At 45.6% G+C, this 16,143-nt stretch overlaps 1 protein-coding gene across 8 annotated transcripts in view; it reads right to left on the reverse strand.

Moving 5' to 3' along the window:
* The window catches only part of Asap1 (ArfGAP with SH3 domain, ankyrin repeat and PH domain 1), a 317,439-nt gene that overhangs the window by 279,249 nt on the left and 22,047 nt on the right, over positions 1 to 16,143 (reverse strand). For all 8 annotated transcript variants that reach the window (XM_076555973.1, XM_076555967.1, XM_076555974.1 and 5 more), the window contains exon 2: positions 2,887 to 2,972. In XM_076555973.1, the coding sequence (XP_076412088.1) occupies positions 2,887 to 2,945 (59 nt within the window). In that variant the 5' untranslated portion in view covers positions 2,946 to 2,972. The remainder of the gene's footprint in view (positions 1 to 2,886; positions 2,973 to 16,143) is intronic.

Below are 16,143 nucleotides of genomic sequence, written 5' to 3' on the forward strand. Positions count from 1 at the left end.
CTCACAAGAACACTTCATGGAGCTGTATGGAATGGGTTTTCACAGCTGAAAATTCTGAGGCTCAGAAGGGTTAGCAGATTTTCAAGGTCACTTGACTAGTGTCCCACAATTAGAACTCCAGCAGTCTGGCTACAAAGCTTATCTTCGCAATAGCATTCACTCAGTGAGTAGTAGCATGCCTAAAGAAGATGGTGAGCATATTCTCACTGCATAATGATTGTATTTTAACCCAGTCTTTTTCTCTTTCTTTTTGGCAACTAAGTGTAGCCAGCGGATTAAATTTTGGTCAACAAGATATATGCAGAGGCACTACATACCCTGTGTTTTATGTGTGTATATACATGAGTGTTCACATGTATGGGTAGGTTCGAGTGTGTGAGCATGTGTGTGTGTGTGTGTGTGTGTGTGTGTGTGTGTGTGTGTGTGTGTGAGAGAGAGAGAGAGAGAGAGAGAGAGAGAGAGAGAGAGAGAGAGAGAGATATTGATTTAATGTCAGGAATCCTTCTTCAAGCCTTATTTATTAAGAGTTTCTCATTGAACCGAACTCACCAAGTGGTTAGTCTTGGTAATCAGCTTACTCCAAGGATCCTGTCTCCATTTACCAAGGCTAGAATTACCAGCAGGGTACCACACTGACCTACCATTCACCTGAGTTCTAGGATCTGAATTCTAATCCTGAGGCTTGCACAGCAAGTGCTTTAACTGTGGACTCAACTCCCAGCTCCTACTTCCTATATTTTTAAAGTCAAGGGTCTCTTAGGATTTAGGTCATTCATAGCAAAACCTAATTCTAATAATGCCTTGAGTTCTGACAATTGCAGTACAATCCAAATGCCCTAAAAAGATACCTACAAAATCAATGCCACTTTGTATGGTATTCTTGACTTCAAAAACAAAACCTAATAATAAAACGTAACAGGATTTGAAAAACCTTGTAATAGACGAACTATGAAAGCAGACATGTATAGATAGCCTTGTTGCCCTGGAGACAGTTTCTTGTCACCTCATGTCTGGGTCACATCAAAAGCCTCAGTTTGGTTCCCGTCTCACTTCTCCCACCCACCCATTCAGTATTTGTGTGTGTGTGCATGTGTGCATGTGTGTGTGTTGTGTGTGTGTGTGTGTGTGTGTGTGTGTGTGTGTGTGTGTATGTGTGTGGTGTGTGTGTGTGTTAAGCATGTTCACAGATTCACCTGCAGATGCCACAGCTTTATGCCCAGACATCTTCCTCAATGACTTCTGCACATTATGCTTAAGACATGTTCTCTTAATGAATCTGGCTTACGGTTGCCTATACTGGCTGGCTGGAAAGCTTCAAGACTTCACCTGTCTCCACCTCCCCACCCCCCACCTCTAAGTGCTGGAGTTACAAACTCACAGTCCCTTGGCCCTGCCCAGCTCTTGCATGGGTACTGGAGATCTGAATTTGGGTCCTTGTCCTTACACAGCAAGCCTTCTACTAACTGAGCCACCTCCCTAGCTCCCTCTTCAGAAGACTTCCGCCTCAGCCAACCATCTTTAAAATTTGCTTTCCGCCTGAAAATGAGATAATCACTGCATTCTGTGTACCTACCATATTCAAACACTCCATGGCATAACTTTTCTAACCTGTGCCAAAAAAATCTGAAACACAAAGATTTAATCACACACACACACACCCCTTTCCTAGATAAGAGAGCAGAAGTAAGAGATAAGGTCAATGGCTCCACTGAGATCACACAAATCTGAACCGGCGCCAGGAATCAGCCACGCCCTCCAGCACTAGCATGCATTCATCACACTACACTGATTTCCAGGCAACACCAGCCACAGCAGATGAACCTGTGCCAGTCAACCCTCATGATTCTGCAGATTTCATGGGGCCTCTTCCCTGAGCAGTCAGATTTCTAATTGACCCCGGAAGTTAAACTTCTCAGCCTCTCCTGTATCTGCCCCAATTCTAGGACTCAGTATTCCCAGCTGCCAAATTGGGTAAACCTACTTTCATGAAGGGATGATGCAGAAGATCTGGGGGATAGGGCCAGAGAAAAAGGACTTCAAATTCAGCTAGGAGAGTTGTTTACCAACGCAGCAGTCATTCCTACGCAGCAGTTCAGATGGGCGGACAGGATGCAGTCATCTCCAATGAACTTCAGCTGACTAAAGTAGCACCCACAGTAATTCCTGACCATGTCCTGATACATCCCTCCATCTCACCCTGCCCCACCCTGTGCACTTCCTTAGGATTAAAAGTCAGCAGGTAATGAATGTGATAGAAAACTGTGTGAAAGGGCTGCCAATGTAGTTCAGTTGGCAGAGTGCTCGCCTAGCACGTACAAAGCCCGGGTTCCCTCCCCTGCACCCATAAACCAGGTGTGGTGGTGCACTCCCGCAATCTCTGCACCGAGGGGGAGAAGGAAGATCAGAAGTTCAAGGCCAACCTCAGCTACATGGTACAGTCAAAACCAGCCTGGGGCTACATGAGATCCTGTTTCAACAAGAAAAGATGGTCAAGATGGCTCAGTAGATAAGAGTTATTTGCTACTGAGTCTGAGAACATATGTTGGATCCCAAGAACCTACGTGATGGAAGAGAGAAAACCAACTCCCAAAACTTGTCCTCTGACTTCCGCATGTATGCCATAAAATACACATGCACAAACAAATAAGTGTAAAACAGAAACAAAACAAAAGAGAGAGAGAGAGAGAGAGAGAGAGAGAGAGAGAGAGAGAGAGAGAGAGAAAAATTTCGTATGTCCATCATGCCACAAATACCAAAAGAGCAGTGGGCACATTTCCAGTATGCTGTTTCTAACCCACCCTGCTCTTGCTTTTTAGCCAGTGTTGCTGGCTGAGCCCCCAAAGCATCAACGTGTTTCCCAGACATGGTGGGCCAGGGACCACTCACCGATTCCATAGTGAATCTCTTGAGGAAAAACTGGAGAGCCGGGAGGCTGAAGATCTCATGTCTCAGCCGTCACATCCGAAAACGACCTGAATCGTGTGGGGAGAAAAGGGGACACAGTCAGCCAGGGTGGCTGGGCAAGAAAACCTGCACCCAACCAACAGAGGCGGGGCCCTCATTAGGAGTGCTCTGGCTCCCCAGGGTGGCCAGTCAGCGTGTGAGGGTGGACAGCTAGCACATGTCACTCCCCACAGTGGGGCTGACACCTCCATCAGAGCAGCTCCGTGCAAGACTATTCAGGAACTTTCTTGCCTTCTATTTCTGGCTCAGCCTTGGAGAGCAATTTACAAGTCATTAACTTCTCTAGGACCAGGCTCCTTAAACATGAACTAACGGTGTGTGGCAGGTATGATGGACAGACAGACAGACAGACAGACACATGCAGCTATGTGCTTACTGGAAAGCAGAGAAACCTGTCCCAGGAAGAAAGCAGATGGAGATGAACCTACATATTTCAGGACAGCCCCTGTGAACCTGGGAAACGATTTTAATTAATGCATGCATACCAAAGCTTAATTAATTGCTGAGTTCAATGAATGCAAGAAGTCTGGAATGAAAGACATTGCATAAGGAAGTAGCTTCACTATCTGGAAGATAGAGAAGAAAGAGAGGTGGGTTTGTAAACTACCATGAGCCATGGGGCCTGCTTGGTGCCTCTCCAGGGATTTCTAGTTCAGAGTGATACCTCCAAGACCGGAAACTCTAGACCCTACCATCACCCTCAACCCTATATCCGATCCATTCCCCAAGTCATGTCTACCTTACTTCTTAAAAACCTATCCACTCAGCTGTCTCTGTCTCCTCTGATGCCCTGGACCAAGTTCCCAGTATTCTCATTAGGACCACTGCAACTGACCGAACCTCAGTACTAAGTCATGTCTCCCATGATGAAATCAAGGGAAGTGTAGTAATGACATCCACATATCTATCACCCAGCCCAGTCAGCATCAAGCAGTGTTGACAGCATCAAACTCACGGCCACTCTTCAATTTCCTAGTAGCCAAACATGTCATTTGTCTTTTATAATCCATATCCAAACAGGACTCACATCCATTTTTTTAAAGGTTTCAATTATGTGTATATGAGTGTGTCTATGTGATATCTGCACATGAATGCATGTGCTTGCAGAGTCCAATCCAAAAGAAGACAATGGATCCCCTGGAGGAGGAGTAACAGGTTGTTGTGAGCTGCCAGATGTAGAAGTTGGGAAATGAACATAGGTCCTCTGCTACAGCAGTAAGTGCTCTTAACTGCTGAGCCATCTCTGCAGTCCCAAGACTCTGTCTCATAAACAAGCTGATGTGCAAGATAAAATTTATAAAAATCTGATGGTGTCATCTCTCACCTCTCCACCCCCAGCTAACTATCTTTCAGTGGCTTCTTGGTACTCTAGGACAAAAGCTATTTAAATGTAGGCCGTCCCTATGGGGGAGGGGAGGGAAAAATCGAGCAACAGTAAGTTTCTGAACACCTAACTCCCAAAAGTGAATTCAAAATCAAGTGCATGATGAAGCTGGGGTACTTTTGAGTACTCTCGGCCTTGTTTCATTGCATGAGTTTTCTTTACCCTGAGCTCTGATCATGCTGCATACATACTTTGCACTGTGCAAGCCCTCACACTGATGAAGGCTGCTTAAAACACCTCAGCTCACATTTGAGGCCACTGTATGCTATGAATTACAGTGCTCTTATGGAGTGGTTTGATTATAGAAAACAAGGACTTTCACTGCTTTCCTACAGTCATGTCTCAGTATCAAGACATTAAATCAGTCTGTCTTTGAAACTGTCCTGTAATCAGAATGTTTGATTTTGGAAAAACGTGCTCAAATTGCTGACTTGGGTTTCATAGAACAGGTTACGTGAACTTTTGACTTAGGATCAGGACAAAATGTCCAACGATTTCTGAAACAGCCTTAAACACACTTGTATTTTGTACTATGTATCTGTGAGAAGCACCATTCTTTGAGCTAATGATTATAAAACTGAAATATGGATCAGCTCTGAAAAACACTGAAGATGCTCTGTGTCTTTCAATCTCAAGTATTCAGTCAGGACTTAATTTGTGTAAAAATAAACAAGTATATCCATCTCATTAGTGTACATCATTGACTTCCTCTTTAATAAAAGGTTTCATTTGTATACACGCTTTATAAGCTTCTATAACAGAGGTTGCTTTAAAATTGTTCAAGTGAAAGAGGGTCAGGGATGGACAAAGTTTAAGAAGCCCCGCTCCATGAGAAGAATGTAAATCACTAATGCAATGCTCGCCCATCTTGTTGGCCTCAGTTTGCCACCAAGTCTGACAATCTGAATTCTGGGGACCCACATGGGAAGAGAAAAACCACTTCTCACAAGTTGTCCTCTGATTTCCACATGCATGTAAAAATGGCACGTTAAGTGCACATATACAAAAATAAATGAAGAAATGTATGCATTTTTAAGACTAACTAGACATGGGAATATGAATTTATGAACACCAGTTCAGAGCATGAACACGAGTTGGGGGAAAAAATGAAACCCTGCATACGGACAGCACCACTAGGATGGCAATTGACACAGCTGTTCTTGCCGAGTTTCCACCTGCCTGGGGACAACTTGACCCCCACAAAAGCCCTGAGGACAAAAGTCCTCTTTATAGAAGAGAAAATCTAGACCAAGAAACAAAAAATACTGTTCTTGAGACAGCACATGGAAGAACCAGATTCTGGATCCAGGCTCAAAAGCTTGGACTGAGAATGTAGTTCGATTGGTAGAGTGCTTGCCTCACATGCACAGAACACTGGGTTTGATCTTTAGTGCCACATAAATCATGCACACCTATTATCCCAGTACTATGAGGATAGAGGCAGAGGCAGGAGGATCAGAAAGTTCAAGGTCATCCTGGGCTGCTTAAGGAAGTTGAGGCTAGTCTGAGATACATGAGACCCTGTTTCAAAAAAAATGATAATAATAATAATAAAATAAATAAACAAACTGCAGCCATACATCTTGTGCATAAAAATGTCTTCCACATGTTGCTACACGAGTCATGGTCCACTCACCTACCTCAGCCTTAACCTTTGATGGGTTCTCAGAACCCCATGTTCATCAGTTAGCCTCACAGGCTCTCAGGTCCTTCTCTGTGAAATGAGGCCATAATTCTAGCCTAGCCTACATCAGTACACACTATGAATCTTCAGAGAGCTGTGTGTGAAAGAGCTGTGTGAGGTATGACACTCTGCTGCCTTGATGATGACCTCGGCTGTGGGGGGTGACACTCTGCTGCCTTGATGATGACCTCAGCTGTGTGAGGGGTGTGACACTCTGCTGCCTTGATGATGACATCCTAAGATGAGGTCAGCATCAGTACAAGGCTAAGATGTCTTCCACAGTGCTCTAAGCTAAGCACACACATTAAGACTACTTTATCCTCTGAGACTGATTTTGTTTCAGAGGATATTTGTTTCCAGAGGGATCAGGAAAACTACTAAGGCATAAAACAAAGACCATTTATTATCATAACACTTGAAGATAAAAACTGCTTTAATTTTAAGGCTGTTCCCCCCAACACATACACTAGCTTTTATAAAGGTGAGATAAATAATACATTTCAATTGAAATGATTTTCTTAGAGACTGAGAACCACAAATAAGTTTAAAAAAAATCACACTATTTAACAAATTGGTAGGTTTTTTAAAAGATCTTCTAATGTGTATGTGTATATGCACCTGCATGAATTTATGTGCACCACATGCATGCTGGTGCCCACAGAGGTCAGAAGAGGGCATCGGATCCCTTGGAACTAGAGTTACAAGCAGTTGCAAGCTGCTTGATGTAGGTGGTGGGAACTGAACTTGGGTCCTCTGGAAGAGCACTAAGCATTCTTAACCACTGAGCTATCTCTCCAGCCCCAAAATTGGGATGGTAGTATTTTTGATTGACATATATTCACTGTAAACACACACACACACACACACACACACACACACACACACACACACACACACACACACGGGTTCATGCGTTGAACATTTGAACCTAGGCTGTGGACAATGTTGCGGAGGGTGGTAGAACCTTTAGAAGATGGGGCCTAATTGGAGAAAGCAGGTTGCTGCAGACATGGTTTTGAAGCTCATACTTAATCCCAGGACTTCCTTTCTTCCTCTCTGTTTCCTGTCCATCATGAGGTGCAGAAACTTCTCTGCCACAATGCTCTGCTTGAGTACAGAGGATCAAGCGACCAGGAGCCGAGCCCTCTGAAAACATGAACCAAAATAAATCCTCCAGTCCTTGAGTTGTTTATACCAAGTATTCTGTCATAGACACAACCTAAGTAATTAATGGTTATAGTATTTATAGTAATTACAAATATACTCTCTCCAGTGCCAAACCTCACAGACGAGCTGAGTTTTATTTCATGGGCACCTCACAGACATTGAATTCACATCCTTTCAGAAAGGATGTTATGAGCTCTGGAGTCATCTGCAGCTGGCTACAGCTCAGACAATTGCTTCCTCTCATAAAACCATGTCAGACACTTTTCCTATTTACCAACATGATTTTTCCTGTTCAGTGGGAGCTGTACTTAGACAAAACCAGGGGCCTAGAGAAAATACACCGAACATACTGTTGTGCTATTATTCCTTTCCATCTCCCAGCTGCTCAACTCGTTTCTTCAGGGTGAAGCTCCACCCCTTCTAGAAAGCATTCCCAGAATTTCCTAGCCCCATAGTTTACCCATTTCTGAACTCTTGTGGCATCAATAATAATGGAAACAACTCCTCAATGAGCAGTGTGATGGTCAATCTCATGTGTCAGCTTGGATTGACTAAGAGCTGCCCAGGCAGCTGTAAAAACATTGGATGTGGATGTGTCTGCTGAGGGTGTTTCTGGGGTGAGTGGGCCTCATCCAGTCTGTTCAAGGGCCTGAACGAAGCAAAAAGCAGGAGTGAATTTGCTCTCCACTAGAACTGAACTCCTTCTTCTTCTGTCTTTGAAGACCGGGATCCCTTGTTCTTAGGCCTCCTGATTCAGGTTAGGACCAACACCTTAGGTCTCCTGGTCCTCAGGCTTCCAGACTCAAACTGAACCCCATCACTGACCTTCTTGGCTTACCAGCTTGCAGATGGCAGATCGTGAGACCTCTCAGCCTCATTAAAGGACAGTGCACCCTGCTGCAAGCAGCACCTGCCTCTCTCTTCTGTCTACCCGCAAGAGGCAAGCTTAGGGGTAGCCAGGGAGTAGCTCCAAGATAAAACCCTCAGACCAGGATGAGTAGACACGAGGGAAGAAACACACAGCGCCCTCAACACGGAGAGACCCCTAGAAGAACGAGGCACAGCACGGTGAGCGTCCCTCTACTGGGGACCGCAGCTTCTCTTTCTCTGCTTCATGCCTTCATCTTTCATATTTATAGTCGCACATTTCCTCTGCCTTTGGCCTCAAGAAGCACACACCTCGAGAGGTATGATGACAGTTATGATGCAGTGTTGTTAGGAGGGAAAAGGATCATAAAGTGTGAGAATTGCCTGTGTAGGGCAGGTGTGTGGCTGAGGAGACGGAGGCCCCATCCTTCACTGAGGTGCTTGGCTGAGAGGTTTAGGCATGGTTAGATTAGGTCTGTGAAAGAAGAATGTTAATTTTGTGTTTAATCTTTTATGTAGGTACTCCTTAAGGGTTGTTTATTTTCTTTTCTTTTTCTTCTTTTTTAATTATTATTATTATTATTATTATTATTATTATTATTATTATTATTATTATTATTTATGACTGAAGCTGTCAGTTGCAGGGAGTTCCCTGGCTTGATTGATAGCTGTCAATCTTCCTTTATTGCTGGCTGCAGTGTCATCTACTTAGGGCAGAACGGGTTAAACTGCTCCGGGCTGAGCAAGAGCATCGGTTAGATCAGTAGCACTAGTGTTTTCCCCACTCTCCCCGTGTTCTGCAAGGCTGTGACTGACATTGATGCCACTCCTGTAGGCCTGTCGGGGGCAGCTAAACTTCAGCCTCACTGTTTTCCCAGGAACCACAAAAGCTGTCCAAACAGACACTCCCTCGATAGTTCCTGGAGCTTTCATTGAGACAGCTGAGGGAGCTTTAAATGCCTTGTGACTGTTCAGGGACACCGAGACAGTGACAGATACCCAGATAAGACCTTGAACCAGCCAGCCCCAGATGCCCCAGGGAGACTCTGTTCCAGTCACAGGAACTATCACAACTGTCATGGCGGCTGTTCCAACCTGGCTTCGCTCTGGGAGATGCTGCCTGTCACAGAAACTCTAGATACCATTCAACTACTGAAGGACACTTGGCTTTGTAATGACAGCTTCCAATGACTCACTGCGGCCCCACCACAGCCATCCACCATCCTCACGACAGTCTTCAATCTGGCAGGGAGGTGCCCCCGCCCAGGACATCTAGGGCTTATGTACAATTGTTTACAAGAAAGCAGCGATCCTGAGATCAGTCCAATGGAGTATCCTTCTGTTCACTTCCCTACGTTGCCTCTACTCCTGTTGCAGTCCAAAATCTAATAAGGCCTCCTTGATGGTTTTATTGCCTACTTGTGGTCTTTTCCACATGAAGGGCAGGCTAAGCTGATAGCATGAAGAACAGACAGCTCCCAGGGTTACCAGCCCCAAGCATACCCGTAGTAGCAGCTGAATAGTTCCAGAAGGTGGGGGCAGGGACTGTGAAGAGTGGAAAGTACAGAAGAAATCCAGAAAGCCACCAAAAATTAGTGCCTCGCTCTCCCAAGGAGCTGTAACATTATGAGCTGAGGGTTCCAACAGTCAAAGCTCCAAGCCATAGTACGACCTTCTGAGTGCTAGGTAGTTACTGTACTTGAAACTCAGCACTATAACATGGAATGCATGGGGTCCTGCCAAGGTAGGCTTAGAGATGCTGACACTAAGGGAGAGCTGCTATCTAAACAGAGCAAATGACCCATAGCCAATAGGTGATGGAACAAATAACTGTCACTATGGTGACAACCCCAAAATAGAAAGGACACCTGCAGCCCAGAGTCCTGACTTCGCAGCTTGTCATCAAGATCAGCAACATGGACATATTTCATATGCCTGCTCATCCTGTTGGGTGTGTCCAGTGACCCCTGTTCCAGTGACAGACAGAGAGGATGCTACTTCCAAGGCCTGCAAGTCACCTTCCAGGAATAACACCTCAGTGTCCCAGGCTCCGCTCAGTCCAGGGACGGGGAAAACAGTGTGGGAAGAATGGGCATGGGAATTTTTAGTTTGTCTGGAAGCCTTGTGGCTGAGTGCTTCCTTGAAGCATTCAAGTCTAGTGTCAGCTCCTCTGCCACCTGCCATCAAGAGTCCTCACCAAGCCCAGGGCACCGAGAAGCATCTTTCTTGCTCCATCTTCAGGAGACAACAATAACCCACACAACCTAAATAACAATTGCTCTTTTTTTAAAAAAAAATAACAAAGCCAGCATGTGTTGCGTGGCAAGTATGTGTATCACACAACAAAAATGAACTTCTTTGATTTCATAACAACCTGAGAGCAGGCGTTGTTGCTCCATCTCACAGGGGAAAGGAATGGGCTAAGACAGGATGAGCATCTTGCGAGAGTTTTTATGACTAACAAATGAAACTTGGTGTCCTGGTTAGCTGACAACCTGACACAGCCCAGAATCATCCAAGAGGAGAGTCCCCATTGGGGAGCCTCCCAGGTCAGACTGGCTTGTGGGTAATGTCCGTGAGGGATTATCATGATTGTTAATGGGTGTAGGAGGGCCCAGCCCACTGTGGGCAGAACCATTCCCTGGGCAAGTGGTCTTAAAACTACATAAGAAAGCTAGCTGAGTATAAGTCAACCATGGAGCTGGCTCCATGGTTCCTGTTGCACTTCCTTCTCTGTGAAGTGAGTTGCCTAATCAGAGCTTAATCAGAGGTAGGGCTGTGCGGAAGAGCAAGTAGACCTTCAAGTTCTTGCCTCAACTTCTCTCAACAAAGAATGGCCATCTAAAAATTGTAAGGTGAAATGAACCCTTTACTCCCCTAAGCTGACTTTTGTCAGAGTGTTTTTATCACGACAACAGAAATTAAAACTAGAATACCTACATATGTCTAAATCCTTTCTTTCCCTTAGATCTCACGGGCCTTTCAGAGCAGGCTAGGCCTCGGGAGAGATGACTCTTGTACGCATCCCCCACTTGGGATGTTAGAAGTGAAAAAGGACTTTCAAGAAGCTAGCCAGACCAGCCTCACTCATGTTCATGCCTCATCCCATCAGTAGCCACCACCCTGCCACCCAGCCACACAGCCACCCGGCCACACAGCCTCATAGCCACCCAGCCACCCAGTCACACAGCCACACAGCCACACAGTCTCACACAGCCACCCAGCCACCCAGCCACCCGGCCACGCGGTCACATAGCTACACAGCCACACAGCCACCCAGTCACACAGTCACACGGCCACCCGGCCACCTAGTCACATAGCCACCCAGCCACCCAGCCACCCAGTGACACTGTCACACAGCCACACAACCACCCGGCCACCTGGCCACCTAGTCACATAGTCACCCAGCTACCCAGCCACTCAGCCAACCAGCAACCCAGCCACCCAGGCACACAGCCACCCAGGCACACAGCCACACAGCCACCCAGGCACATAGCCACCCAACCACACAGCCACACAGCCACACAGCCACACAGCTTAGCTATGTTCTTCTCAGTCATCTCATTTCCTCCCTCTGCGGTGGCCATATTTTCACAGGTTAGCATGTCTGACACAGAAAGTGTATTCCTGTCAATGCGTTTCAACTCCTGCTTTCTCTGCCAGCACTATTAGGACATCAATAATGCATCTTGGAATCAAAGAAATCCCAGAATCAAAAGAAACAACGTACGTCTAAGTAACATTCAAATACCATCTACTGAAAGCCGAGCACAGACCTCACAGGACTGTCAATGTGAGAAACAAGGAGCCAAATCCCTCCTTCAGATCTCCCAATGAATCCTTCTGAGCACACCTGGTCCCCCATGAAGACTCACCCACACAGCCTCTAGTCTAGCTGTAGCTCATACATCCTAGGCTTGGCATCCTTGCATATCTGCGGGGCGAATGAGAAAAGAATCCCAATCCCTCATCCCGACTGTTCACATATGACATGCAAATGAGTACCCGTCACACTGGAAAAACATGGACTAGACATCTGATTATCTTTTCTTTTGCCAGATCCATTCATTCCTACAATAGGTGGCGGATATTAACAAGGTACTGAGCCAAGCAGGGCACTGTCTTCTGGTGCAAATCACATGGGTGAATAGCCGTGGGCACCTACAAAAGGAGAAGTTGCTATAAAGCAGAAAAATGATGCAAATGACTGGATGGAGTGGCTTCATGGAGCTAGCGGATGGCAGCATCATGTTTTGAGGTGGAACAGGAGGCTATCAGACAGACGGAAAGGAAGCGGAAATTCTAACATGTTAAGTGCAAGGCCACAGACTACGGAAACTGCTCATTGCGGCAATGTGTGTTGCTCTATCTGGCAGTGTTACTACATCCAGAAGTGTAAGGCAGTATCTGTACGTTATTTCAAGGCACTAAGTCTATTTCCATCTACAGCTGTGACCAGATGCAAATGCGAAGGTTTGCATTATAGGAGGCTGTCGACCTGAAAGTTAAGTGACATGGAAGGACGAGGCTTTGCACTCTGGGAACTGATGGACCAGAGTCCTGCCTCTTCCCTTGCCAGCCTCAGCTTAAGCTTCTCGCCTTTCTGAACCCAGGTATTCTAATTTTTAAAGCTTGCTTGCATAATAAAAGTAGCCTCAAGCCAGGCATGGTACCTCCACACCCAGCACTTGGGAAGGAGAAGAATGAGGATCAGAAGTAGAAAGTCATGGCTATGTAGCCAGTTTGAGGGTAGCCTGTATACAGGAAACCTTGTCTCAAAAAATAATCAATAAATAAAGCCACATCCAGCCTCACCTAGCCAATTCCTCAACTGATCTTGTTTCCTCAAACTGGAAGCCTCTGTGTCCTCATCCAAATGGATCTCAGCTGAACTGCTGCTCAAAAGCCTAAAAGATTAAAAAGCCTCTAGTTTCTGGTCTTCACACCTTATATACCTTTCTGCTTCCTGCCATCACTTCCTGGGATTAAAGGTGTGTGTCTTTCCCAAACAAAACATGAGACCTCAAATGCTGGGATTAAAGGTGTGTGTCACCATGCCTGGCTATTTCCAGTGTGGTCTTGAACTCACAGAGATCCAAATGGATCTCTGCCTCTGGAATGCTGGGGATTAAAGGCATGTGCTACCACTGCCTAGCTCTATGTTTAAAATAGTGGCTATTTTATTCTATGATCCCCAGATAAGTTTATTAGGGTGCACAATATATTGGGGGACATAATATCACCACAAGTAACTTTAGGGGAGTTCTGTGAATTAGACCTTCTAGCAAAACATGGGTAACTGATGCTTCTCTTGACGGTTTTTTTTTTGGGGGGGGGGCTCTCTAGTCACAAACCAGTACAAACTTGGTCTTCCAGGGGTAAGCCAAGACAGGTGAACTACTTCACATGCTGTTTTAAAGTTTCTTGATAGTACATCAGAATGTTCTAGTGCTGCAGCTAGGACTACTGTCCATTTTCATAGCCCTAAGAATGCCTGCTGCATAGCAGGTAGTCAAAAGCACCTATTATGACCAGAATACATTCTCTGAATCAATTAAAATGGGGTGGGGCAGAAATACGTCTGCATGAACTGTCAAAATGGGAAGGTTGGAATACCTTTTATATTTCAAGCAATCACTATCTATCTTTCTATCTATCTGTAGATATATATCTATATGTATATATCTCTATCATCTATCTATCTTTCTATCTGTAGATATATATCTATATGTATTTATCTCTATCATCTATCTATCTGTAGATCTATATGTATATATCTCTATCATCTATCTATCTATCTATCTATCTATCTATCTATCTATCTATCTATCTATCTATTTATCTATGAACCTGCACATGCAAGTAGCCTTGTATGCTACTTTCTCCAGCTAGACAGGAAACCCAGGGACAAATTATCTTCTTGCCATACTTAGGGAAGCTATGTGAGCCAGGAGCACCAGGACCAGGCAGCTCAATCTTTAAACACCTCTCTGAAAAATCTGTTTCTCAGAAATGTTGCTGCCTGTCAACAGAAGAGGGTTTTCTCAGTTTCAATAATGGCATTATCTTAGCTTCTTTGCTTTTAATGAGGTTTTTAATACTTCCCATCTCAACAACTGTTTGTCTCCAAGTGTAATGGGGTGGGTAACACAGTGACAGGATACAGAGCCGGATGTGCTGACTCAACTATTCCCTGAGCCATTCGGGGTCACCTACACAGGAGGACAAGCTGTGGACTTCAGGGTATTCCATTGAATGGAAGGCTTTTGGAAAAGCTCTTGGGTGAGCAAGACATTTATGAGTAAAGACACTCATTATTCCTCCCCTCCTTCCTTTCCAGAGAAACCTTCAGAGAACAAGAAGACCCTGCAGCCAGGATCGTACCTGGCCCAGTAGATGTTTGGTGAATTCATGAATTAATAAACCAAACAAATACTTCATGCCAAGACTTCCCCAGCAGAGTCCAACTCCTCGTTGCCAAAGGATTAGTAACACGTTATCAGGACATTGGTCCCTGTAAGCCTCTTGCTTGGCAGTTGTGTGTAGTGTGGAATGCCATGACAGGGCCCCATCTTCTAGAACCTGCTGCAAACCAAAGTGCTCCTAGATATTAACCTAGTCTCCTCACTTTCCCTAAGATCTTATCACCAATGACAAAGAACAAAAAGGATCTAATCAAGGAAGAAGTATTAGCCCCCTGAGGGTCAACATATATGGTCTTGGCTACCAGCTAAGGAAGGGCTACTAGCTCCTTAGGATCTCAGGTGCCAGCAGAGAAGCAAGGATCAGTCATGCCATCTACACCTCACAAGCACTATAAGGATTCCTGTAACAGAAAGCACTTCAGAGACATAGCTGGCATGTTAGCATCTTAGCAGCCTGGCTTGACAGGTACCCCAATCTCACAAAAATCTTGAATGACTATGACTCAAGTGCATCACTACCTGGCAAAATGGAAGAAACTGGACTGGAAATGTAGCCCAGTTAGTAAAATACTTGGCTCAGCATTCATGAGAATGGGAGAGAGAGGGGAGAAGGATAGAGAGAGAGAGAGAGAGAGAGAGAGAGAGAGAGAGAGAGAGAGAGAGAGAGAGAGAGAGAGATCATACCAAAACCAAAGGCCACCAATCGCAGGACAAGCATGGACAGATGCATATATACCCTAACATGAAGTGCAAAGAAAGGTACACAGCTGTGGCAGGGCCCTTCCCCATGGCCAGCCGCAGAAAAGCAGCTGGGTAGTTTCCAGATTCCCCGAGGGGCCCTGACTGAGGACTTCATGTGCTGGATCAGGACATTCCAGCGTCAGCCTGCTTCCTCTGCAGAGCCGTTTCCCTGGCTCAATCTGGCAGGAGATACAGGCTGGAAGAACTGCCCTTCCTCGCCCCTCCCACCTCCATGCTGGGACTGCTGTGAAAAGGAGTGGCCTGGCAAGAAGCAGACCTGGAAGCCCGGCGGCTTACCTAGACATCTCTTGGAAGATAGAATCAGCAAGCATTACCTTATTGGAAAAAAGATGTGGAATTTACAGACTGACAAAGCTGACCCATAGGAAGCAGGAAAGAATGGAGCTTCAGCCATGGCTCCATTCCAGAGCTCTTGGGATGTGGTCAGGGGAAAAAAAATCTCTCTCTCTCTCTCTCTCTCTCTCTCTCTCTCTGGATGTGTGTGCGTGTACGTGCGCGCGCGTGCGCGCGCCCGCTCTTCAGAAGACAGAGAATAGTTTTCTGGCAAGCTTGCCTCAAGTGGGCTACTGGCCTGTGTACTGGCCTGTGGGCAATACCCAAACACAGCACCACAGCCCCAGGGAGAGGAAGCCTCTCTCATGAGGCAGATCTAGTAAAAGCTAGCATCTGAATGCACATCCAGTCTGGAACTTTCTCTGCAACCCTGCTGCAGCAGCATTGAGTTATCTATTCCATGTGTATCCAGACAGTGCATGGTACCGGCTTAGACAGGGAAAAGAAAATTTACCCAAAAGAAAGTAGGAGAGAGGAGCGAGGGGAGAGAGCGCAAGAGAAAAAGAATTCTCTCTCAGTGGTATAGAAGTTGTTTTAGAAAGGATGTGCTCTGTGTG

Source organism: Peromyscus maniculatus, chromosome 20 (assembly GCF_049852395.1).
Source record: "Peromyscus maniculatus bairdii isolate BWxNUB_F1_BW_parent chromosome 20, HU_Pman_BW_mat_3.1, whole genome shotgun sequence".
NCBI lineage: Eukaryota > Metazoa > Chordata > Mammalia > Rodentia > Cricetidae > Peromyscus > Peromyscus maniculatus.